The 27,112-nt window shown below is 44.7% G+C and overlaps 1 protein-coding gene across 1 annotated transcript in view; it reads right to left on the reverse strand.

Moving 5' to 3' along the window:
* The window catches only part of LOC139418957 (threonylcarbamoyladenosine tRNA methylthiotransferase-like), a 291,223-nt gene that overhangs the window by 154,772 nt on the left and 109,339 nt on the right, over window positions 1-27,112 (reverse strand). The window contains exon 3 of the mRNA XM_071168755.1: window positions 19,392-19,454. Within this exon, the coding sequence (XP_071024856.1) occupies window positions 19,392-19,454 (63 nt within the window). The remainder of the gene's footprint in view (window positions 1-19,391; window positions 19,455-27,112) is intronic.

Here is a 27,112-nt window from a genome sequence, read left to right on the forward strand (position 1 = left end):
TTTTGCCTTAAGTAACCATCTGCCTTATGTAGCGCCATACCAAACGTACCATATCATACTAATTTGAGTGTCCCCGGATTTACGTTTACTATGTGACGTATAGTTTATGAGATCAGGTTGGTTACCCCAGATACAAAAAGTGTTGTTTACAATAGCGTGTTAATTGTGCAAACATCGTTTCCTACAACAAAGCTCTTCCCTCTGTTAAAACACACAATACTTCCTGTATACTTGGAGTAAGACTTCAGGGAGGGACTTTAGAGAGAGAAAGAGAGAGAGAGCGAGAAAGAAAGAGAGAGAGAGAGTGAGAGAGCGAGCGAGACAGAGAGAGAAACATGTGAGAGCAAACAACAAAACAACAACTGGGGCTCAGTCACGATGAAGAAGAGAAGACTGAAGAAACATCTGCTTTGAAATCCATCTTCTCTGTCTTCTCTGCCAGGGGGATTAGTGTGGATTACACATACACAGGATCAAACAGGCATTCTGCTCCATGTGCGCATCAGTCCAAACACCATCAAACAGCCCTTCTGCTATATGTTTTCATTCAAGGCCTTTTATCAGCCTATACAGGGCCTGTCTATACGGTTAGGTCCAGGTACACCCTGCACATCAAAAGGCCCAGACAATAACAGGTTTAAAACCGATCATACCTAGTAATCCATCAGATTAGGGGGTGGATTTATAATGATTCCAAGAAGCTGTATTTCTGCTAGAGATAACATCATCATCTCATTCAGGTATACTTCTTATTGAAACTCTAGCATTAATTACCTAACAAATTAACAAATCACTAAACTCTCTCTCTCTTATAACTCATATTTTCCATTTCACACAAAAAACAAACATTGTCCTGTTAGGTCAAGCCTTGGTTGTTCCTATTCAACCCAGAGGGGACTGGGAGGGAGCTCCATGTTGTTCTTACTCAACCCAGAGGGGAATGGGAGGGAGCTCCATGTTGTTCTTACTCAACCCAGAGGGGAATGGGAGGGAGCTCCATGTTCCTACTCAACCCAGAGGGGACTGGGAGGGAGCTCCATGTTCCTACTCAACCCAGAGGGGACTGGGAGGGAGCTCCATGTTGTTCCTACTCAACCCAGAGGGGACTGGGAGGGAGCTCCATGTTGTTCCTACTCAACCCAGAGGGGACTGGGAGGGAGCTCCATGTTCCTACTCAACCCAGAGGGGACTGGGAGGGAGCTCCATGTTGTTCCTACTCAACTCAGAGGGGACTGGGAGGGAGCTCCATGATGTTCCTACTCAACCCAGAGGGGACTGGGAGGGAGCTCCATGTTCCTACTCAACTCAGAGGGGACTGGAAGGGAGCTCCATGTTGTTCCTACTCAACCCAGGGGGGACTGGGAGGGAGCTCCATGATGTTCCTACTCAACCCAGAGGGGACTGGGAGGGAGCTCCATGTTGTTCCTACTCAACCCAGAGGGGACTGGGAGGGAGCTCCATGATGTTCCTACTCAACCCAGAGGGGACTGGGAGGGAGCTCCATGTTGTTCCTACTCAACTCAGAGGGGACTGGGAGGGAGCTCCATGTTGTTCCTACTCAACCCAGAGGGGACTGGGAGGGAGCTCCATGTTGTTCCTACTCAACCCAGAGGGGACTGGGAGGGAGCTCCATGATGTTCCTACTCAACCCAGAGGGGACTGGGAGGGAGCTCCATGATGTTCCTATTCAACAGACAGGCACATCATCTACCAGGTGAAACATGTGTCTCTTGGACATGAATTACAACGAGACCCAGGGTGCTGTGCCCATCACCATGGTGTTGCCACGGCATCCGCAGCACCCGCACACTGGGACAGCTGGGGGCCAGGAGACCATGCTGAAACCTTTCCAGCACCCCACTATGTACTGATCGGGAGAGAGACTGTGTGAACAGCACCACACTACGTACTGACCAGGAGAGAGACTGTGTGAACAGCACCCCACTACGTACTGACCGGGAGAGAGACTGTGTGAACAGCACCCCACTACGTACTGACCGGGAGAGAGACTGTGTGAACAGCACCCCACTAGGTACTGACCGGGAGAGAGACCGTGTGAACAGCACCCCACTAGGTACTGACCGGGAGAGAGACTGTGTGAACAGCACCCCACTACGTACTGACCGGGAGAGAGACTGTGTGAACAGCACCCCACTACATACTGACCAGGAGAGAGACTGTGTGAACAGCACCCCACTACGTACTTACCGAGAGAGAGACTGTGTGAACAGCACCCCACTACGTACTGACCGGGAGAGAGACTGTGTGAACAGCACCCCACTAGGTACTGACCGGGAGAGAGACCGTGTGAACAGCACCCCACTAGGTACTGACCGGGAGAGATACTGTGTGAACAGCACCCCACTACGTACTGACCGGGAGAGAGACTGTGTGAACAGCACCCCACTACGTACTGACCGGGAGAGAGACTGTGTGAACAGCACCCCACTACGTACTGACCGGGAGAGAGACTGTGTGAACGGCACCCCACTACGTACTGACCGGGAGAGAGACTGTGTGAACAGCACCCCACTACGTACTGACCGGGAGAGAGACTGTGTGAACAGCACCCCACTAGGTACTGACCGGGAGAGAGACCGTGTGAACGGCACCCCACTACGTACTGACCGGGAGAGAGACTGTGTGAACAGCACCCCACTACGTACTGACCGACTGACCGGGAGAGAGACTGTGTGAACAGCACCCCACTACATGCTGACCGACTGACCAGGAGAGAGACTGTGTGAACAGCACCCCACTACGTACTGACCGTGTTTATCAGGTATCAATACATCCTGTAGTCCATTCAACAGAACACTACATCAGGTATCAATACATCCTAGGACCCTCTCTGATAGGCTGAGCGATCAGCTCCAGGTAAACGTGAGCAGCCGGGGAGGAAGTTAACACGTAGCACTTGGTCCCTTTGTTGTGTTAGTCTTGTCTATCAGTGGGTGGTTTGGACAGGGACTGACTGAACAGCAAACACACTGGAGCATGACGCTGCCTGACAACTGGCTAAGAGACTTTATACAGCAACGGGACAGAACACGGTGTGTGGTGTGTGTGTGTGTGTGTGTGTGTGGTGTGTGTGTGTGCAGCTGGCTGGTAGAAGTCATGCTAATAAGACTGGTCCCAGGCGGACAGCAATTTCACAGCCAGGATTTATTATAAAGGACCACAGGTCTAGTGTGTGTGTGTGTGTGTGTGTGTGTGTGTGTGTGTGTGTGTGTGTGTGGTTTGTGTTTGCCAGCAGCCTCCAGACTGACTGTCTCAGGTGAGTTGTAGCTTGGCTGCTCTCTGCTACTGGTTGATTAGCAGATAGCCTATTAAGACAAATTCCCTGATCACTGCTACATCGCCCACTCAACTACCACCCAACAACCACCCAACTACCACCCAACAACTAGCCAACAACCACCCAACAACTAGCCAACTACCACCCAACAACTAGCCAACTACCACCCAACAACTAACCAACTACCACCCAACAACCACCCAACAACTAGCCAACAACCACCCAACAACTAGCAAACTACCACCCAACAACTAGCAAACTACCACCCAACAACTAGCCAACTACCACCCAACAACTAGCCATCTACCACCCAACTAACACCCAACAACTAGCCAACAACCACCCAACAACCACCTAACAACTAGCCAACTACCACCCAACGACCACCCAACTACCACCCAACGACCACCCAACAACTAGCCAACAACCACCCAACTACCACCCAACAACCACCCAACAACCAGCCAACTACCATTCAGCTCTACGTCGGCCAACAGGGAACCAACAGCAGCTCTACGTCGGCCAACAGGGAAGTAACAGCAGCTCTACGTCGGCCAACAGGGAAGTAACGGCAGCTCTACGTCAGCCAACAGGGAAGTAACAGCAGCTCTACATCGGCCAACAGGGAAGTAACAGCAGCTCTACGTCGGCCAACAGGGAAGTAACAGCAGCTCTACGTCGGCCAACGGGGAAGTAACAGCAGCTCTACGTCGGGCAACGGGGAAGTAACAGCAGCTCTACGTCGGCCAACGGGGAAGTAACAGCAGCACTACGTCGGCCAACAGGGAAGTAACAGCAGCTCTACATCGGCCAACAGGGAAGTAACAGCAGCTCTACGTCGGCCAACGGGGAAGTAACAGCAGCTCTACGTCGGCCAACAGGGAAGTAACAGCAGCTCTACGTCGGCCAACGGGGAAGTAACAGCAGCTCTACGTCGGCCAACAGGGAAGTAACAGCAGCTCTACGTCGGCCAACAGGGAAGTGACAGCAGCTCTACGTCGGCCAACGGGGAAGTAACAGCAGCCAACAGGGAAGTAAGAGCAGCTCTACGTCGGCCAACAGGGAAGTAACAGCAGCTCTAGGTCGGCCAACAGGGAAGTAACAGCAGCTCTACGTCGGCCAACAGGGAAGTAACTGCAGCTCTACGTCGGCCAACGGGGAAGTAACAGCAGCCAACAGGGAAGTAACAGCAGCTCTACGTCGGCCAACAGGGAAGTGACAGCAGCTCTACGTCGGCCAACGGGGAAGTAACAGCAGCCAACAGGGAAGTAACAGCAGCTCTACGTCGGCCAACAGGGAAGTAACAGCAGCTCTACGTCGGCCAACAGGGAAGTAACAGCAGCTCTACGTCGGCCAACAGGGAAGTAACAGCAGCTCTACGTCGGCCAACAGGGAAGTAACAGCAGCTCTAAGTCGGCCAACAGGGAAGTAACAGCAGCTCTACGTCGGCCAACAGGGAAGTAACAGCAGCTCTACGTCGGCCAACAGGGAACCAACAGCAGCTCTACGTGGGCCAACGGGGAAGTAACAGCAGCTCTACGTCGGCCAACGGGGAAGTAACAGCAACATCAGTTATTCCATCAGATGTCTGCAGATTTCCACCTTGTACATTTATATTTTTTAACATTTAAAATGTATTTTACCCCCTTTTTTCTCCCCAATTTCGTGGCGTCCAATTGTTAGTAGCTACTATCTTGTCTCATCGCTACAACTCCCGTACGGGCTCGGGAGAGACGAAGGTTGAAAGTCATGCGTCCTCCGATACATCCAACCCGGAAGCCAGCTGCACCAATGTGTCGGAGGAAACACTGGCAACCTTGGTTAGCACGCACTGCGCCCGGCCCGCCACAGGAGTCGCTGGTGTGCGATGAGACAAGGATATCCCTACCGGCCAAACCCTCCCTAACCCGGACGACGCTAGGCCAATTGTGCGTCGCCCCACGGACCTCCCGGTTGCAACAGAGCCTGGGCGCGAACCCAGAGTCTCTGGTGGCACAGCTGGCGCTGTAGTACAGCGCCCTTAACCACTGCGCCACCCGGGAGGCCCTCCTTGTACATTTATACTGGACAAAATCCATTTGTAAAAACCTCCAGGGAACGAACCAAACCCACTACTAATGTTATTGTAATTCTCCGCTGCTCCACGACAACCATAAAGGTGATGTGCACCACAACACCATGGGAGATGTGTTTTAGGTGCTGCTCTACGACAACCATAAAGGTGATGTGCACCACAACACCATTAGAGATGTGTTTTAGGTGCTGCTCTACGACAACCATAAAAATGATGTGCACCACAACACCATGGGAGATGTGTTTTAGGTGCTGCTCTACGACAACCATAAAGGTGATGTGCACCACAACACCATTAGAGATGTGTTTTAGGTGCTGCTCTAATCTGTGGCTACATTAACCCATGCCAGCGGCCCAAATGGGACCCTATATTCCCTTATCTAGTGCACTACTTTCGACCAGGTCCCATAGGGGTAAGTGCACTATACCGGGAATAGGGTGCCATTTTGGGGAAAAACGTCTCATAAATTGCCAAGGACGAACACGGTGAGTAATCAACTTGTCCATGTTTATCTAATGTGGCCGACAGATATATAACAGTCGTATAAACAACGGGGCTGTTTGGGTGAAGCAGTCGACTCAGCTCTTATTTACACTGATGTGTCCTTAAGGCTGGCATTATGAGGCATGTAAGCAATAATGTCCGGAGACAAACCCCGCTATTTCATGTAATTACCCCAGTAACAGAGGGGCCCGGGGTGTGTGTGTGTGTGTGTGTGTGTGTGTGTGTGTGTGTGTGTAACAGAGGGAGGCTACGAGGAACAGGGAGAGGAGGACATTCTTACAACTATTCAGATCTGTGTGTAATCTGTGCTTTATGACATGCTAATTTCAATCAACAGACCCACTGTGGGCACTGGCCATGTAAGGAAGGGCCTCATGATGATGTTAGCCTCTTCAAACTAAAATCAGAGAGACTTTACATTCAGAGACTTTACATTTAGTGAGTGTTACATTGAGAGACTTTACATTTAGTGAGTATTACATTTAGTGAGTATTACATTCAGAGACTTTACATTTAGTGAGTATTACATTGAGAGACTTTACATTTAGTGAGTATTACATTGAGAGACTTTACATTTAGTGAGTATTACATTTAGTGAGTATTACATTCAGAGACTTTACATTTAGTGAGTATTACATTCAGAGACTTTACATGTAGTGAGTATTACATTTAGTGAGTATTACATTGAGAGACTTTACATTTAGTGAGTATTACATTTAGTGAGTATTACATTTAGTGAGTATTACATTCAGAGACTTTACATTTAGTGAGTATTACATTGAGAGACTTTACATTTAGTGAGTATTACATTGAGAGACTTTACATTTAGTGAGTATTACATTGAGAGACTTTACATTTAGTGAGTATTACATTTAGTGAGTATTACATTTAGTGAGTATTACATTCAGAGACTTTACATTTAGTGAGTATTACATTGAGAGACTTTACATTTAGTGAGTATTACATTTAGTGAGTATTACATTGAGAGACTTTACATTTAGTGAGTATTACATTGAGAGACTTTACATTTACTGAGAATTACATTCAGAGACTTTACATTTAGTGAGTATTACATCCAGAGACTTTACATTTAGTGAGTATTACATTTAGTGAGTATTACATTCAGAGACTTTACATTTAGTGAGTATTACATTGAGATACTTTACATTTGGTGAGTATTACATTCAGAGACTTTACATTTAGTGAGTATTACATTCAGAGACTTTACATTTAGTGAGTATTACATTTAGTGAGTATTACATTCAGAGACTTTACATTTAGTGAGTATTACATTTAGTGAGTATTACATTTAGTGAGTATTACATTCAGAGACTTTACATTTACTGAGAATTACATTCAGAGACTTTACATTTAGTGAGTATTACATCCAGAGACTTTACATTTAGTGAGTATTACATTTAGTGAGTATTACATTCAGAGACTTTACATTTAGTGAGTATTACATTGAGAGACTTTACATTTGGTGAGTATTACATTCAGAGACTTTACATTTAATGAGTATTACATTCAGAGACTTTACATTTAGAGAGCATTACACTGAGAGACTTTACATTTAGAGAGCATTACACTGAGAGACTTTACATTTAGAGAGCATTACACTGAGAGACTTTGCATTTAGAGAGCATTACACTGAGAGACTTTACATTTAGAGAGCATTACACTGAGAGACTTTACATTTAGTGAATATTACACTGAGATACTTTACATTTAGTGAGTATTACATTGAGAGACTACATTTAGTGAGAATTACATTCAGAGACTTTACATTTAGTGAGTATTACATTTAGTGAGTGTTACATTCAGATACTTTACATTTAGTGAGTATTACATTGAGAGACTACATTTAGTGAGTATTACATTGAGAGACTACATTTACTGAGTAGTACATTCAGAGACTTTACATTTAGTGTGTATTACATTCAGAGACTTTACATTTAGTGAGTATTACATTTAGTGAGTATTACATTCAGAGACTTTACATTTAGTGAGTATTACATTTAGTGAGTGTTACATTCAGATACTTTACATTTAGTGAGTATTACATTGAGAGACTACATTTAGTGAGTATTACATTGAGAGACTACATTTACTGAGTATTACATTCAGAGACTTTACATTCAGAGACTTTACATTTAGTGAGTATTACATTCAGATACTTTACATTTAGTGAGTATTACATTCAGAGACTTTACATTGAGTGAGTATTACATTGAGAGACTTTACATTTAGTGAGTATTACATTGAGAGACTACATTTAGTGAGTATTACATTCAGAGACTTTACATTTAGTGAGTGTTACATTCAGAGACTTTACATTTAGTGAGCATTACATTTAGTGAGTATTACATTGACAGACTTTACATTTAGTGAGTATTACATTTAGTGAGTATTACATTCAGACACTTTACATTTAGTGAGTATTACATTCAGAGACTTTACATTTAGTGAGTATTACATTGAGAGACTTTACATTTAGTGAGTATTACATTGAGATACTTTACATTTAGTGAGTATTACATTTAGTGAGTATTACATTCAGATACTTTACATTTAGTGAGTATTACATTCAGAGACTTTACATTTAGTGAGTATTACATTTAGTGAGTATTACATTCAGATACTTTACATTTAGTGAGTATTACATCCATAGACTTTACATTTAGTGAGTATTACATTCAGATACTTTACATTTAGTGAGTATTACATTGAGAGACTTTACATTTAGTGAGACTTTACATTTAGTGAGTATTACATTGAGAGACTTTACATTTAGTGAGACTTTACATTTAGTGAGTATTACATTCAGATACTTTACATTTAGTGAGTATTACATTTAGTGAGTATTATATTTAGTGAGTATTACATTGAGAGACTACATTTAGTGAGTATTACATTCAGAGACTTTACATTTAGTGAGTATTACATTGAGAGACTTTACATTTAGTGAGACTTTACATTTAGTGAGTATTACATTGAGAGACTTTACATTTAGTGAGTATTACATTTAGTGAGTATTACATTCAGATACTTTACATTTAGTGAGTATTACATTCAGATACTTTACATTTAGTGAGTATTACATTCAGAGACTTCACATTTAGTGTGTATTACATTGAGCGACTTTACATTCAGAGACTTTACATTTAGTGAGTATTACATTTAGTGAGTATTACATTGAGAGACTTTACATTTAGTGAGTATTACATTTAGTGAGTATTACATTTAGTGAGTATTACATTCAGATACTTTACATTTAGTGAGTATTACATTCAGAGACTTTACATTTAGTGAGTATTACATTCAGAGACTTTACATTTAGTGAGTATTACATTTAGTGAGTATTACATTTAGTGAGTATTACATTCAGAGACTTCACATTTAGTGTGTATTACATTGAGAGACTTTACATTTAGGGAGTATTACATTCAGAGACTTTACATTTAGTGAGTATTACATTCAGAGACTTTACATTTAGTGAGTATTACATTTAGTGAGTATTACATTCAGAGACTTTACATTTAGGGAGTATTACATTCAGAGACTTTACATTTAGTGAGTATTACATTTAGTGAGTGTTACATTCAGATACTTTACATTTAGTGAGTATTACATTGAGAGACTACATTTAGTGAGTATTACATTGAGAGACTACATTTACTGAGTATTACATTCAGAGACTTTACATTTAGTGAGTATTACATTCAGATACTTTACATTTAGTGAGTATTACATTCAGAGACTTTACATTGAGTGAGTATTACATTGAGAGACTTTACATTTAGTGAGTATTACATTGAGAGACTACATTTAGTGAGTATTACATTCAGAGACTTTACATTTAGTGAGTGTTACATTCAGAGACTTTACATTTAGTGAGCATTACATTTAGTGAGTATTACATTGACAGACTTTACATTTAGTGAGTATTACATTTAGTGAGTATTACATTCAGACACTTTACATTTAGTGAGTATTACATTCAGAGACTTTACATTTAGTGAGTATTACATTGAGAGACTTTACATTTAGTGAGTATTACATTGAGATACTTTACATTTAGTGAGTATTACATTTAGTGAGTATTACATTCAGATACTTTACATTTAGTGAGTATTACATTCAGAGACTTTACATTTAGTGAGTATTACATTTAGTGAGTATTACATTCAGATACTTTACATTTAGTGAGTATTACATCCATAGACTTTACATTTAGTGAGTATTACATTCAGATACTTTACATTTAGTGAGTATTACATTGAGAGACTTTACATTTAGTGAGACTTTACATTTAGTGAGTATTACATTGAGAGACTTTACATTTAGTGAGACTTTACATTTAGTGAGTATTACATTCAGATACTTTACATTTAGTGAGTATTACATTTAGTGAGTATTATATTTAGTGAGTATTACATTGAGAGACTACATTTAGTGAGTATTACATTCAGAGACTTTACATTTAGTGAGTATTACATTGAGAGACTTTACATTTAGTGAGACTTTACATTTAGTGAGTATTACATTGAGAGACTTTACATTTAGTGAGTATTACATTTAGTGAGTATTACATTCAGATACTTTACATTTAGTGAGTATTACATTCAGATACTTTACATTTAGTGAGTATTACATTCAGAGACTTCACATTTAGTGTGTATTACATTGAGCGACTTTACATTCAGAGACTTTACATTTAGTGAGTATTACATTTAGTGAGTATTACATTGAGAGACTTTACATTTAGTGAGTATTACATTTAGTGAGTATTACATTTAGTGAGTATTACATTCAGATACTTTACATTTAGTGAGTATTACATTCAGAGACTTTACATTTAGTGAGTATTACATTCAGAGACTTTACATTTAGTGAGTATTACATTTAGTGAGTATTACATTTAGTGAGTATTACATTCAGAGACTTCACATTTAGTGTGTATTACATTGAGAGACTTTACATTTAGGGAGTATTACATTCAGAGACTTTACATTTAGTGAGTATTACATTCAGAGACTTTACATTTAGTGAGTATTACATTTAGTGAGTATTACATTCAGAGACTTTACATTTAGGGAGTATTACATTCAGAGACTTTACATTTAGTGAGTATTACATTTAGTGAGTATTACATTCAGAGACTTTACATTTAGTGAGTATTACATTGAGAGACTTTACATTTAGTGAGTATTACATTCAGAGACTTTACATTTAGTGAGTATTACATTGAGAGACTTTACATTTAGTGACTATTACATTCAGACTAGAGAGACAAGAATCCCCGAGTCACACAGGAAGTAACATTTCCTACAAGTTGACAAAACAATGGCACCAACTCTTAAAGAGAGACAAATCCCTGTCACAACAGATGTGTAGAGAAAGACAGATACATGCTGTTAACACAAAGCAGAATACAGCAGTTTCCAGGGACCTGACAGACCAAATAGGCTTGACATGTTTCTTTACTTCCACACACACACACACACACACACACACACACACACACACACACACACACACACACACACACACACACACGCACTTTACAAAACACCTCTGTCTCCGTTTCCACACACTCTCCTGGAACTGTGTGTGTGTGTTTGTGGGCTTGCGTCCGTGTGTGTGTGTATGTACACATGTTTGTGTGTGTGTGTTTGTGCGCTTGCGTCCGTGTGTGTGTTTGTTTGTGGGCTTGCGTCCGTGTGTATGTACACATGTGTGTGTGTGTGTGTGTGCGGGCGGTAAAAATGTGTGTGTGGGAGGAAGACATGTCATTCCAGAGGATGTGTGAGCTTCCTTCCTTTCTGTTCATTAAGACTGTAGGAGATACATTGATTGATACATTGATACATTGATACATTGATACATTGATACATACATTGATACATTGAGATACATTGAGAGAATACATTTACTGAGTATTACATTCAGAGACTTTACATTCAGAGACTTTACATTTAGTGAGTATTACATTCAGATACTTTACATTTAGTGAGTATTACATTCAGAGACTTTACATTGAGTGAGTATTACATTGAGAGACTTTACATTTAGTGAGTATTACATTGAGAGACTACATTTAGTGAGTATTACATTCAGAGACTTTACATTTAGTGAGTGTTACATTCAGAGACTTTACATTTAGTGAGTATTACATTTAGTGAGTATTACATTGACAGACTTTACATTTAGTGAGTATTACATTTAGTGAGTATTACATTCAGACACTTTACATTTAGTGAGTATTACATTCAGAGACTTTACATTTAGTGAGTATTACATTGAGAGACTTTACATTTAGTGAGTATTACATTGAGATACTTTACATTTAGTGAGTATTACATTTAGTGAGTATTACATTCAGATACTTTACATTTAGTGAGTATTACATTCAGAGACTTTACATTTAGTGAGTATTACATTTAGTGAGTATTACATTCAGATACTTTACATTTAGTGAGTATTACATCCATAGACTTTACATTTAGTGAGTATTACATTCAGATACTTTACATTTAGTGAGTATTACATTGAGAGACTTTACATTTAGTGAGACTTTACATTTAGTGAGTATTACATTGAGAGACTTTACATTTAGTGAGACTTTACATTTAGTGAGTATTACATTCAGATACTTTACATTTAGTGAGTATTACATTTAGTGAGTATTATATTTAGTGAGTATTACATTGAGAGACTACATTTAGTGAGTATTACATTCAGAGACTTTACATTTAGTGAGTATTACATTGAGAGACTTTACATTTAGTGAGACTTTACATTTAGTGAGTATTACATTGAGATACTTTACATTTAGTGAGTATTACATTTAGTGAGTATTACATTCAGATACTTTACATTTAGTGAGTATTACATTCAGATACTTTACATTTAGTGAGTATTACATTCAGAGACTTCACATTTAGTGTGTATTACATTGAGCGACTTTACATTCAGAGACTTTACATTTAGTGAGTATTACATTTAGTGAGTATTACATTGAGAGACTTTACATTTAGTGAGTATTACATTTAGTGAGTATTACATTTAGTGAGTATTACATTCAGAGACTTTACATTTAGTGAGTATTACATTCAGAGACTTTACATTTAGTGAGTATTACATTCAGAGACTTTACATTTAGTGAGTATTACATTTAGTGAGTATTACATTTAGTGAGTATTACATTCAGAGACTTCACATTTAGTGTGTATTACATTGAGAGACTTTACATTTAGGGAGTATTACATTCAGAGACTTTACATTTAGTGAGTATTACATTCAGAGACTTTACATTTAGTGAGTATTACATTTAGTGAGTATTACATTCAGAGACTTTACATTTAGGGAGTATTACATTCAGAGACTTTACATTTAGTGAGTATTACATTTAGTGAGTATTACATTTAGTGAGTATTACATTCAGAGACTTTACATTTAGGGAGTATTACATTCAGAGACTTTACATTTAGTGAGTATTACATTTAGTGAGTATTACATTCAGAGACTTTACATTTAGTGAGTATTACATTGAGAGACTTTACATTTAGTGAGTATTACATTCAGAGACTTTACATTTAGTGAGTATTACATTGAGAGACTTTACATTTAGTGACTATTACATTCAGACTAGAGAGACAAGAATCCCCGAGTCACACAGGAAGTAACATTTCCTACAAGTTGACAAAACAATGGCACCAACTCTTAAAGAGAGACAAATCCCTGTCACAACAGATGTGTGGAGAAAGACAGATACATGCTGTTAACACAAAGCAGAATACAGCAGTTTCCAGGGACCTGACAGACCAAATAGGCTTGACATGTTTCTTTACTTCCACACACACACACACACACACACACACACACACACACACACACACACACACACACACACACACACACACACACACACACACACACACACACACACACGCACTTTACAAAACACCTCTGTCTCCGTTTCCACACACTCTCCTGGAACTGTGTGTGTGTGTTTGTGGGCTTGCGTCCGTGTGTGTGTGTATGTACACATGTTTGTGTGTGTGTGTTTGTGCGCTTGCGTCCGTGTGTGTGTTTGTTTGTGGGCTTGCGTCCGTGTGTATGTACACATTTGTGTGTGTGTGTGTGTGCGGGCGGTAAAAATGTGTGTGTGGGAGGAAGACATGTCATTCCAGAGGATGTGTGAGCTTCCTTCCTTTCTGTTCATTAAGACTGTAGGAGAGAAGCTGCAGGAGATTTCACCACAGAGTTAAACACGAACAGAAAACCTCCACGCAGGTCAAACTGATTAAGACTGTTGAAGAGAATGACAGCGATGGACAGTTAATTCTAGACGGTGATTTAATTTAGTTGGGAGAGAGAACTAAGAGTTGTGTCTGACAATCAGGCAACCATCAGTCAAGAACCTGCTTCATTAAAACATCCTGAACTCTACATCTCCTGTCTCAATAAAGTTAGGATATCACGTACGTCTCAATAAAGTTAGGATATCACGTACGTCTCAATAAAGTTAGGATATCACGTACGTCTCAATAAAGTTAGGATATCACGTACGTCTCAATAAAGTTAAGATATCACGTACGTCTCAATAAAGTTAGGATATCACGTACGTCTCAATAAAGTTAGGAGATCACGTACGTCTCAATAAAGTTAGGATATCACGTAGTGCACAAAGCCCTCTCACTCCCTCCAGTCAGTCTCCAGTCTGTCTCCTCTCTCCATCTCCAGTCAGTCTCCTCTCTCTATCTCCAGTCAGTCTCCTCTCTCTGTCTCCTCTCTCTATCTCAAATCAGTCTCCTCTCTCTATCTCCAGTCAGTCTCCTCTCTCTATCTCCTGTCAGTCTCCTCTCTCAATCTCCTGTCAGTCTCCTCTCTCCATCACCTGTCAGTCTCCTCTCTCCAGTCAGTCTCCTCTCTCTATCTTCTGTCAGTCTCCTCTCTCCATCTCCTGTCAGTCTCCTCTCTCCATCTCCAGTCAGTCTCCTCTCTCCAGTCAGTCTCCTCTATCCATCTCCAGTCAGTCTCCTCTCTCCATCTCCAGTCAGTCTCCTCTATCTCCAATCAGTCTCCTATATCTCCAGTCAGTCTCCTCTCTCCATCTCCAGTCAGTCTCCTCTCTCCATCTCCAGTCAGTCTCCTCTCTCTATCTCCTGTCAGTCTCCTCTCTCTATCTCCTGTCAGTCTCCTCTCTCCATCTCCAGTCAGTCTCCTCTCTCCATCTCCAGTCAGTCTCCTCTCTCCAGTCAGTCTCCTCTCTCCATCTCCAGTCAGTCTCCTCTCTCAATCTCCAGTCAGTCTCCTCTCTCCATCTCCTGTCAGTCTCCTCTCTCCATCTCCTGTCAGTCTCCTCTCTCCATCTCCTGTCAGTCTCCTCTCTCCATCTCCTGTCAGTCTCCTCTCTCCATCTCCTGTCAGTCTCCTCTCTCCATCTCCTGTCAGTCTCCTCTCTCCATCTCCTGTCAGTCTCCTCTCTCCATCTCCTGTCAGTCTCCTCTCTCCATTTCCTCTCTCCATCTCCAGTCTGTCTCCTCTCTCCATCTCCTATCAGTCTCCTCTCTCTACCTCCTGTCAGTCTCCTCTCTCCATCTCCAGTCAGTCTCCTCTCTCCATCTCCAGTCTGTCTCCTCTCTCCATCTCCTATCAGTCTCCTATCTCTACCTCCTGTCAGTCTTCTCTCTCCATGTCCAGTCAGTCTCCTCTCTCCATCTCCTGTCAGTCTCCAGTCAGTCTCCTCTCTCCATCTCCAGTCTGTCTCCTCTCTCCATCTCCAGTCAGTCTCCTCTCTCCATCTCCTGTCAGTCTCCAGTCAGTCTCCTCTCTCCATCTCCTGTCAGTCTCCTCTCTCCATCTCCAGTCTGTCTCCTCTCTCCATCTCCAGTCAGTCTCCTCTCTCCATCTCCTGTCAGTCTCCTCTCTCCATCTCCAGTCTGTCTCCTCTCTCCATCTCCTGTCAGTCTCCTCTCTCTACCTCCTGTCAGTCTCCTCTCTCTATCTCCTGTCAGTGTCCTCTTTCCATCTCCTGTCAGTCTCCTCTCTCCATCTCCAGTCTGTCTCCTCTCTCCATCTCCTGTCAGTCTCCTCTCTCTACCTCCTGTCAGTCTCCTGTCAGTCTCCTCTCTCTACCTCCTGTCAGTCTCCTCAAACACATGAGCCTCATCTCCACTTAACCCCATCACTTTTAAATTGTCTTTCAATTAAGAGTTTGTTATAAATTAAATGTATTATATTATAACCTGTGTTCTGAATCTATAAACTGGGGCCTGTTCAGAAGAGAGCAACACTAAAGGCCGTTCAGGTAGAAATGTACTGTGTAGAACAGTTATGATTGTTAGGCACATAGAATAAGCCGATCATGTCAGCCCCATTCATCACATTTCTATCTGAATCTATTCAGTGTCACCACACTGAAGTCACCGTATCAGTCTTTAGTGTCTCGTCTTCAGTGGACCTGAAGTGTCTCTACCACTGATGTTCATTCACACAGAAAATCCTCTTCAGGCTTTCAGAGACACCGTAATCACCAGTCCTCTCCAGTCAGTTAGACCATGGTAATGCTGCTAATCACCAGTCCTCTCCAGTCAGTTAGACCATGGTAATGCTGCTAATCACCAGCCCTCTCCAGTCAGTTAGACCATGGTAATGCTGCTAATCACCAGTCCTCTCCAGTCTGTTAGCCCATGATAACGCTGCTAATCACCAGTCCTCTCCAGTCAGTTAGACCATGGTAACGCTGCTAATCACCAGTCCTCTCCAGTCTGTTAGACCATGGTAATGCTGCTAATCACCAGTCCTCTCCAGTCTGTTAGACCATGGTAATGCTGCTAATCTCCAGTCTGTTAGACCATGGTAATGCTGCTAATCTCCAGTCAGTTAGACCATGGTAATGCTGCTAACCACCAAATGAAACAAAGCCAAATGCCCTGCTGAAGGTGTCTCCATTAGCTGGCTAATACCACAGAAAGCAGTGAGAGGGGAAACTAGCCTAGGCATCATTAAAGAGGGATTATTATTCAATGAATGCTTTTTCATCACTCTCCACGCCAGATCCAAGATGGAGGACCAGTAACCTCTATGGGGGAGGCCTGTAATTGAAGTCAGGCTCCTGGTATTTCATTTTCATTGTTCCATTTGAGTCATTTGGCTGACAGTCTTATGAAGAGGGACTTACAGCAGTGAGTGCATACATTTCTGTACTTTTCCCCCGAACTGGTCCCCCGTGGGAATCGAACCAGCAACCCTGGCGTTGAAAGCGCCACGCTCTGACAACTGAACCAGGAGGGATAATGTTTCCGCTTGGCAGCGAACACGGAGGAGACCCAAGTTGATTTATTATGTATTTATATTTAACTTTTATTGAACCTTTATATAACCTTTATTTAACCTTTATATAACCTTTATTTAACCTTTATTTAACCTTTATATAACCTTTATTTAACCTTTATTTAACCTTTATATAACCTTTATTTAACCTTTATTTAACCTTTATATAACCTTTATTTAACCTTTATTTAACCTTTATATAACCTTTATTTAACCTTTCTTTAACTAGGCAAGTCAGTTAAAGAACAAATTCTTATTTTACAATGACGGCCCTACCCCGGCCCAAACCCCGGACGACACTGGGCCAATTGTGCGCCGCCCTACGGGACTCCCAATCACGGCCCGGATGTGATACGGCCTGGATTTGAATGCCTCGTCTCAGAGGTTGAAGATGCATCGAGTGGTGGCATCTTCAAGCTCTGAACAAACCCCCTGAGCATCTCTGGGCGTCAGATCCACTTCAAAAAGACAACCATCACACAGTGCAACCAGCGAGAGAGAACATTCCCGGTCGGACAACGGAACATTTGTAACGTAACGTCAATGTAACGCGAGTCACCGCACAGAGGACGAAGGAACAAAGAGTCTTCAATAACGACCAGGTTGACAACCACACCTGGGTTCAAATACTATTTGAATTGTTTGTAATAATTTGACCCTTTGCTCTAGTATCCTGGATTGTCAAATGGGGACGATTCTATTGGTCCATTAAGCCGGGCAAGCTCAAACAAGCACAGTGGGATGAAATGATTTCAAATAGTATTGACAAACCTGCAATTGCAACAGTAAACCCCAGTAAACCCCATAATAAACCCCCAGGAAGAGTAGCTGCTGCCTTGGCAGGAACTAATGGGGATCCTTAATAAACCCCAGGATGAGTAGCTGCTGTCTTGACAGGAACTAATGGGGATCCATAATAAACCCCCAGGAAGAGTAGCTGCTGCCTTGGCAGGAACTAACGGGGATCCATAATAAACCCCAGGAAGAGTAGCTGCTGCCTTGACAGGAACTAATGGGGATCCATAATAAACCCCAAGAAGAGTAGCTGCTGCCTTGACAGGAACTAATGGGGATCCATAATAAACCCCAGGAAGAGTAGCTGCTGCCTTGACAGGAACTAATGAGGATCCATAATAAACCCCAGGAAGAGTAGCTGCTGTCTTGACAGGAACTAATGGGGATCCATAATAAACCCCAGGAAGAGTAGCTGCTGCCTTGGCAGGACCTAATGGGGATCCACCATAGGGATGGACACCATAGGGATGGACACCATAGGAATGGACACCATAGGGATGGACACCATAGGAATGGACACCATAGGGATGGACACCATAGGAATGGACACCATAGGGATGGACACCTATAGATGGACACCATAGAGATGGACACCATAGGGATGGACACCATAGGGATGGACACCATATGAATGGACACCATAGGAATGGACACCATAGGAATGAACACCATAGGGATGGACACCATAGGGATGGACACCATAGGGATGGACACCATAGGGATGGACACCACAGGAATGGACACCATAGGGATGGACACCATAGGGATAGACACCACAGGAATGGACACCATAGGGATGGACACCATAGGGATGGACACCATAGGAATGGACACCATAGGAATGGACATTTATAGGGATGGACACCATAGGAATGGACACCATAGGGATGGACACCATAGGGATGGACACCATAGGGATGGACACCATGGGGATGGACACCATAGGGATGGACACCATAGGGATGGACATCGTGGGAATGGACACCATACGAATGGACATCATACGAATGGACACCATAGGAATGGACACCATAGGGATGGACACTTATAGGGATGGACACTTATAGGAATGGACACCATAGGGATGGAGACTATAGGGATGGACACTTATAGGGATGGACACTTATAGGGATGGACACTCATAGGGATGGACACCATAGGAATGGACACCATAGGAATGGACACCACAGGGATGGACACCATAGAGATGTACACCATAGGGATGGACACCATCAAACAACCAGAAAATCCCCCTCTCAGGCTTTGAGGAAGGAGAAAGGCGAGAGTTGGCCTATACCATGAACATCTGAAAAACTCCCGCCTGCACAATCCCTCAGAAAGGTGAATGAAATGAAGGGATTGAAATGAATGATGTCTTACCTTGTGGTGGTAGGGGTTATAGGAGTGGAACAGGGTCGACAGCTCTTTGGTCCGTTGTTTTTTCTGTGGAGAGAAGTAAAGATACATTTACATTGCTATTTTTTTTTAAAGTACAATGTTATTTTCAGACAGAAAGAGAAGTCACAGTAGTCGACCTGAATGGATTAGAAATATGACATATTATCAGCCCACAAGATTAAGAGACAAATCTACCCCGTTTATTCCTATAATAACTCCATATGTCCTCGTCCTTATTCCCATAATAACTCCATATGTCCTCGTCCTTATTCCCATAATAACTCCATATGTCCTCATCCTTATTCCCATAATAACTCCATATGTCCTCGTCCTTATTCCCATAATAACTCCATATATCCTCGTCCTTATTCCCATAATAACTCCATATGTCCTTATTCCTAGAATAACTCCATATGTCCTTATTCCCATAATAACTCCATATGTCCTCGTCCTTATTCCCATAATAACTCCATATATCCTCGTCCTTATTCCCATAATAACTCCATATGTCCTTATTCCTATAATAACTCCATATGTCCTTATTCCCATAATAACTCCATATGTCCTTATTCCCATAATAACTCCATATGTCCTTATTCCTATAATAACTCCATATGTCCTTATTCCCATAATAACTCCATATGTTCTCGTCCTTATTCCCATAATAACTCCATATGTCCTCGTCCTTATTCCCATAATAACTCCATATATCCTCGTCCTTATTCCCATAATAACTCCATATGTCCTTATTCCTATAATAACTCCATATGTCCTCGTCCTTATTCCCATAATAACTCCATATGTCCTTATTCCCATAATAACTCCATATGTCCTCGTCCTTATTCCCATAATAACTCCATATGTCCTTATTCCCATAATAACTCCATATGTCCTTATTCCCATAATAACTCCATATGTCCTCGTCCTTATTCCCATAATAACTGCATATATCCTCGTCCTTATTCCCATAATAACTCCATATGTCCTTATTCCTATAATAACTCCATATGTCCTTATTCCCATAATAACTCCATATGTCCTTATTCCCATAATAACTCCATATGTCCTTATTCCCATAATAACTCCATATGTCCTTATTCCCATAATAACTCCATATGTCCTCGTCCTTATTCCCATAATATTCTACCGGATTGATATACGACTTGGCTATTATTTGCCTACAAGATTTTAAAAAAAGGAGTCTCAATCTACCCATTTTCATTGTCGCCCTAAAGCCTTGCATAAATCCTGGATACATCCTTAATTTGTAATGAAATAACGTAATGCAAACGCGGAGATATGAGTTTAATACAGGACGACACTTCATGTCATCAGCATGACTTCTAGAGAAGAGAAGCAGAGTAAAGTGGTCTAGGTTTGGTAATGAGGGGGGACTGATTAGCCCGTTCTGTTTCTCAACCCAGGGAGACAGCGACAGCACTACGGGACAACTTCACTATCCTCTGGCAACATCATCGGCTGCATATATAACACATTAATGTGGACCTTTACCATGAGAGATGGAGAGAGAGAGAGATGGAGAGAGAGATGGAGAGATGGAGAGAGATGGAGAGAGAGAGATGGGGAGAGAGAGATGGGGAGAGAGAGATGGGGAGAGAGATGGAGAGATGGAGAGAGATGGAGAGAGAGAGATGGGGAGAGAGAGATGGGGAGAGAGATGGAGAGATGGAGAGGGAGAGAGAGAGATGGGGAGAGAGAGATGGGGAGAGAGAGAGATGGAGATGGAGAGATGGGGAGAGAGAGAGATGGGGAGAGAGAGATGGAGAGATGGAGAGAGAGAGATGGAGAGAGAGAGATGGGGAGAGAGATGGGGAGAGAGAGATGGGGAGAGAGAGAGATGGAGAGAGAGATGGAGAGATGGGGAGAGAGAGAGATGGAGATGGAGAGATGGAGAGAGAGAGATGGAGAGATGGGGAGAGAGAGGGATGGGGAGAGAGAGAGATGGAGAGAGAGAGATGGAGAGATGGGGAGAGAGAGAGATGGGGAGAGAGAGATGGAGAGAGAGATGGGGAGATGGAGAGAGAGAGATGGGGAGAGAGAGATGGGGAGAGAGAGATGGAGAGAGAGAGATGGGGAGAGAGAGATGGGGAGAGAGAGAGATGGGGAGAGAGAGAGATGGAGAGATGGGGAGAGAGAGAGATGGAGAGATGGAGAGAGAGAGATGGAGAGAGAGAGATTAGAATCTGGCTCAAACGTTCCAATCAGTTATAGAACCAATTGTTCTATATGGCAGTGAAGTCTGCTCTAATAATGAATTTACCAAATGGGACAAACATCCAATTGAAATACTGCAGGCAGAGATTTGCAAGACTGTATTGGAAGTGCAAAGAAAACCTCCAAATAACGCATGTAGAGCAGAATATGGCCAAAACCCCCTTCTCATTCAGATAGAAATAAAGAGCCATCCAATTTTACAACCATCTAAAAACAAGTGATTCCAAAACACTACGTCACACATCTCTGCAATGTCAAGAGATTAAACAATAGAAGAGTCCCCTCAACCAGCTGGTTCTGAGGCTCAGTTCACCAACCCAAACCAACCCCATAGAGCCTAAGGACAGCAGTCAGCCAGCTGGTTCTGAGGCTCAGTTCACCCAACCTGGGTAAGAGAGGTCTCAGCTCACCCAACCTGGAATAGAGAGGTCTCAGCTCACTCAACCTGGGATAGAGAGGTCTCAGCTCACTCAACCTCTCTCCACTCAAAATAGAACCTGTCTCGGGTCTTCCCTCCACCTTTCCATCTCTCTACCCTCTCCACCCTCCCCATCTCCCTCCACCCTCCCCATCTCCCTCCACCCTCCCCATCTCCCTCCACCCTCCCCATCTCCCTCCACCCTCTCAATCTCTCTCCACCCTCCCCATCTCCCTCCACCCTCCCCATCTCCCTCCACCCTCTCAATCTCTCTCCACCCTCCCCATCTCTCTCCACCCTCACTCGTTACCCTTACATCACTACCCTGCATATCCTCTCCTCTCCTCTCTCCTCATCATTTTGCTGAGGAGGAGAGGAGAGAGTAGAGGAGAGGAGAGAGGGGAGAGGAGAAAGGAGAGAGGAGAAAGGAGAGAGGAGCACCTGAGGTTATTATTCCTTAACACCACCAATGAGATCCCTGCAGTATTCACTCTATAACCCCCCCCCCCCCACACACACACACACACACACACACATATAATTGTGTAGATCCTATTCCAATGGTGAAGTATGCCTTCTGGCCCTTCTGATTTGGGAGAGAGGGAGACGAGAGTTGGAGGAGGAGGAGGAGGAGGAGGAGGAGAGAGAGGCTGGAGGAAGGTTGCCGGGCTCGGGTAGAGGAAGATAACCAGCTACCTTATAAAGAATCTCTTTACTTTCCACCCTGAAATCACATCTTCATTCTGGGTTGAAAAGGAGCAGGAATTTGATCAAACACCATGAACCCGAAGCTGACCTTGTATCCCAAATGGCATCCCATTTCCCTATGTAGTGCACTACCCTTACGGACCCTGGTCGAAAGTAACACACTAGAAAGGGAAAAGGGAGCCCTTTTGGATACAGCCTCACTATTTCAGCCTATTAGGAGCTGAGGCCTGGGCTGAGATTGCTGCTGCTCCTGTTACAGCCCAAAGCAGTCAGTCTCTCTCCTCTCCCGGACCCTTCCGGACCCTTCCGGAGTCAGGGACGACAGAAAATAATCTTGATGAGCCAAATAATAAACCACTTATCTTTATTTGAAACCAGGGGGGAGGACATGGAGGGAGGTAGGGGAGGACATGGAGGGACGTAGGGGAGGACATGGAGGGGAGGACATGGAGGGATGTCGGGGAGGACATGGAGGGATGTAGGGGAGGACATGGAAGGGAGGACATGGAGGGACGTAGGGGAGGACATGGAGGGAGGTAGGGGAGGACATGGAGGGGAGGACATGGAGGGAGGTAGGGGAGGACATGGAGGGGAGGACATGGAGGGGAGGACATGGAGGGAGGTAGGGGAGGACATGGAGGGGAGGACATGGAGGGGAGGACATGGAGGGAGGTAGGGGAGGACATGGAGGGGAGGACATGGAGGTACGTAGGGGAGGACATGGAGGGAGGTAGGGGAGGACATGGAGGGGAGGACATGGAGGGAGGTAGGGGAGGACATGGAGGGAGGTAGGGGAGGACATGGAGGGGAGGACATGGAGGGAGGTAGGGGAGGACATGGAGGGGAGGACATGGAGGGAGGTAGGGGAGGACATGGAGGGGAGGACATGGAGGGGAGGACATGGAGGGAGGTAGGGGAGGACATGGAGGGGAGGACATGGAGGGGAGGACATGGAGGGAGGTAGGGGAGGACATGGAGGGGAGGACATGGAGGGGAGGACATGGAGGGAGGTAGGGGAGGACATGGAGGGGCGTAGGGGAGGACATGGAGGGGAGGACATGGAGGGATGTAGGGGAGGACATGGAGGGATGTAGGGGAGGACATGGAAGGGAGGACATGGAGGGACGTAGGGGAGGACATGGAGGGAGGTAGGGGAGGACATGGAGGGGAGGACATGGAGGGAGGTAGGGGAGGACATGGAGGGGAGGACATGGAGGGGAGGACATGGAGGGAGGTAGGGGAGGACATGGAGGGGAGGACATGGAGGGGAGGACATGGAGGGAGGTAGGGGAGGACATGGAGGGGAGGACATGGAGGTACGTAGGGGAGGACATGGAGGGAGGTAGGGGAGGACATGGAGGGGAGGACATGGAGGGAGGTAGGGGAGGACATGGAGGGAGGTAGGGGAGGACATGGAGGGGAGGACATGGAGGGAGGTAGGGGAGGACATGGAGGGGAGGACATGGAGGGAGGTAGGGGAGGACATGGAGGGGAGGACATGGAGGGGAGGACATGGAGGGAGGTAGGGGAGGACATGGAGGGGAGGACATGGAGGGGAGGACATGGAGGGAGGTAGGGGAGGACATGGAGGGGAGGACATGGAGGGGAGGACATGGAGGGAGGTAGGGGAGGACATGGAGGGGAGGACATGGAGGTACGTAGGGGAGGACATGGAGGGAGGTAGGGGAGGACATGGAGGGGAGGACATGGAGGGAGGTAGGGGAGGACATGGAGGGAGGTAGGGGAGGACATGGAGGGGAGGACATGGAGGGAGGTAGGGGAGGACATGGAGGGGAGGACATGGAGGGAGGTAGGGGAGGACATGGAGGGGAGGACATGGAGGGGAGGACATGGAGGGAGGTAGGGGAGGACATGGAGGGGAGGACATGGAGGTACGTAGGGGAGGACATGGAGGGGAGGACATGGAGGGGAGGACATGGAGGGACACTGGAGGTCCAACAGAGTTTGGATCGTCCTCTAATAAGGCCTGGACCCGAGGCAGTGAGGTGTTCATCAGAAACAAACACGGATGTGAATCTCTCAGCTCAAATGCCTTCAGCAGTTCTACGCGAACAGACAAACGGACAGACAGCTGCTCATTGGGAGACATGCTGTCTGTCCACCAAAGAGACGTGGAGAGGAACATGTCCATCCATCTGCTTGAACCAGTCAGATCTCGGACTTTTAAATGACTTGGACAACTACGACACACATTTCTACTTCCTTGACACCAAAGAGCAGCAACACGTCAACAGGCTAAATCTAAATCAATCAAACATATCGACGTCCTGAATAAAAAGCTGCCGTGGAACGAGTCACCAGAACGCGTCAATAAAACGTCCTCACCACCTTCAAATTAGGTCACTGATGTCTTACTGAGAAGACAACTGGACTGAGGACATCCAGGCCTGTAATTTACATCATAGGTACACTTCAACTATGACAGACAAAATGAGAAAAAAAAAAATCACATTGTATTATTTTTTATGAATTTATTTGCAAATTATGGTGGAAAATAAGTATTTAGGGTGGGGTTAAATCCTGCCTGGTTGGCCCTGTCCGGGGGTATAGTTGGACGGGCCACAGTGTCTCCCGACCCCTCCTGTCTCAGCTTCCGGTAATTATGCTGCAATACTTTGTGTGTCGGGGGGGCTAGGGTCAGTCTGTTATATCTGGAGTATTTCTGTTGTCCTGTGTGAATTTAAGTATGCTCCCTCCTACTTCTCGCTCTCTTTCTCTTCTCTCAGAGCCCTAGGATCATGCCGTAGGACTATCTGGCCTGATGACTCCTTGCTGTCCCCAGTCCACCTGGTCGTGCTGCTGCTCCAGTTTCAACTGTTCTGCCTGCGGCTATGGAACCCTGACCTGTTCACCGGACGTGCTACCTGTCCCAGACCTTCTGTTTTCAACTCTCTCTACCGCACCTGTCGTCTCTAACTGTGAATGATTGGCTATGAAAAGCTAACTGATATTTACTCCTGAGATGCTGACCTGCTGCACCCTCTACAACCACTGTGATTATTATTATTTGACCGTGCTGGTCATCTATGAACGTTTGAACATCTTGGTCATGTACTGTTGTAATCTCTCACCAGGCACAGCCAGAAGAGGACTGGCCACCCCTCAGAGCCTGGTTCCGCTCTAGGTTTCTTCCTAGGTTTTGGCCTTTCTAGGGAGTTTTTCCTAGCCACCGTGCTTCTACATCTGCAATGCTTGCTGTTTGGGGTTTTAAGCTGGGATTCTGTACAGCACTTTGAGATATCAGCAGATGTAAAAGGGCTTTATAAATACATTTTATTGATTGAATTTGATGTTCATACTGGTCCCCTGTGGGAAACGAACCCACAACCCTGGTGTTGCAAGCGCCATGCTCTACCAACTGAGCCACATGGGACAATTTCCTACACTGAGCTCTGACCACCTGACTCGGGCCCTGGAGCGCTGACAGCCTGACTCGGGCCCTGGAGCTCTAACAGCCTGACTCGGGCCCTGGAGCTCTGACCGCCTGACTCGGGCCCTGGAGCTCTGACAGCCTGACTCGGGCCCTGGAGCTCTAACCGCCTGACTCGGGCCCTGGAGCACTGACCGACTGACTCGGGCCCTGGAGCTCTGACCGCCTGACTCGGCCCTGGAGCTCTAACCGCCTGACTCGGGCCCTGGAGCTCTGACCACCTGACTCGGGCCCTGGAGCTCTGACCGCCTGACTCGGGCCCTGGAGCTCTGACCGCCTGACTCGGGCCCTGGAGCTCTGACCGCCTGACTCGGGCCCTGGAGCTCTGACCACCTGACTCGGGCCCTGGAGCTCTGACCACCTGACTCGGCCCTGGAGCTCTGACAGCCTGACTCGGGCCCTGGAGCTCTGACCGCCTGACTCGGGCCCTGGAGCTCTGACCGCCTGACTCGGGCCCTGGAGCTCTGACAGCCTGACTCGGGCCCTGGAGCTCTGACCGCCTGACTCGGGCCCTGGAGCTCTGACAGCCTGACTCGGGCCCTGGAGCTCTGACAGCCTGACTCGGCCCTGGAGCTCTGAGCACCTTGGTTCTATAAGACAGCAGTGGAAGGGGAATGTGTGTATTGAAAGGCCTGTGTCTAACCATTGACAGGGTTTTACGAGGTGAAGGTAAGTGCTTTTGAGGTACATACTGTGAAACGTGGGCATTTGGCGCTTTCCTGAAGGTAACAACGAGGCAGGAATGTGGAAGGATCTCCAATCAGTTCGGAGAGGTATGGACAGAGGAATGCTGTAGTTTAAGACTTAGCCTTGTCCTTCGAAACATCCCATTCTGTCCTACCACTGCCGTCAGCCACAGCTTGCTCTTTGTGTTCACGGGGGAACGTAAAG

This window comes from Oncorhynchus clarkii, chromosome 2 (assembly GCF_045791955.1).
Source record: "Oncorhynchus clarkii lewisi isolate Uvic-CL-2024 chromosome 2, UVic_Ocla_1.0, whole genome shotgun sequence".
Taxonomy (NCBI): domain Eukaryota; kingdom Metazoa; phylum Chordata; class Actinopteri; order Salmoniformes; family Salmonidae; genus Oncorhynchus; species Oncorhynchus clarkii.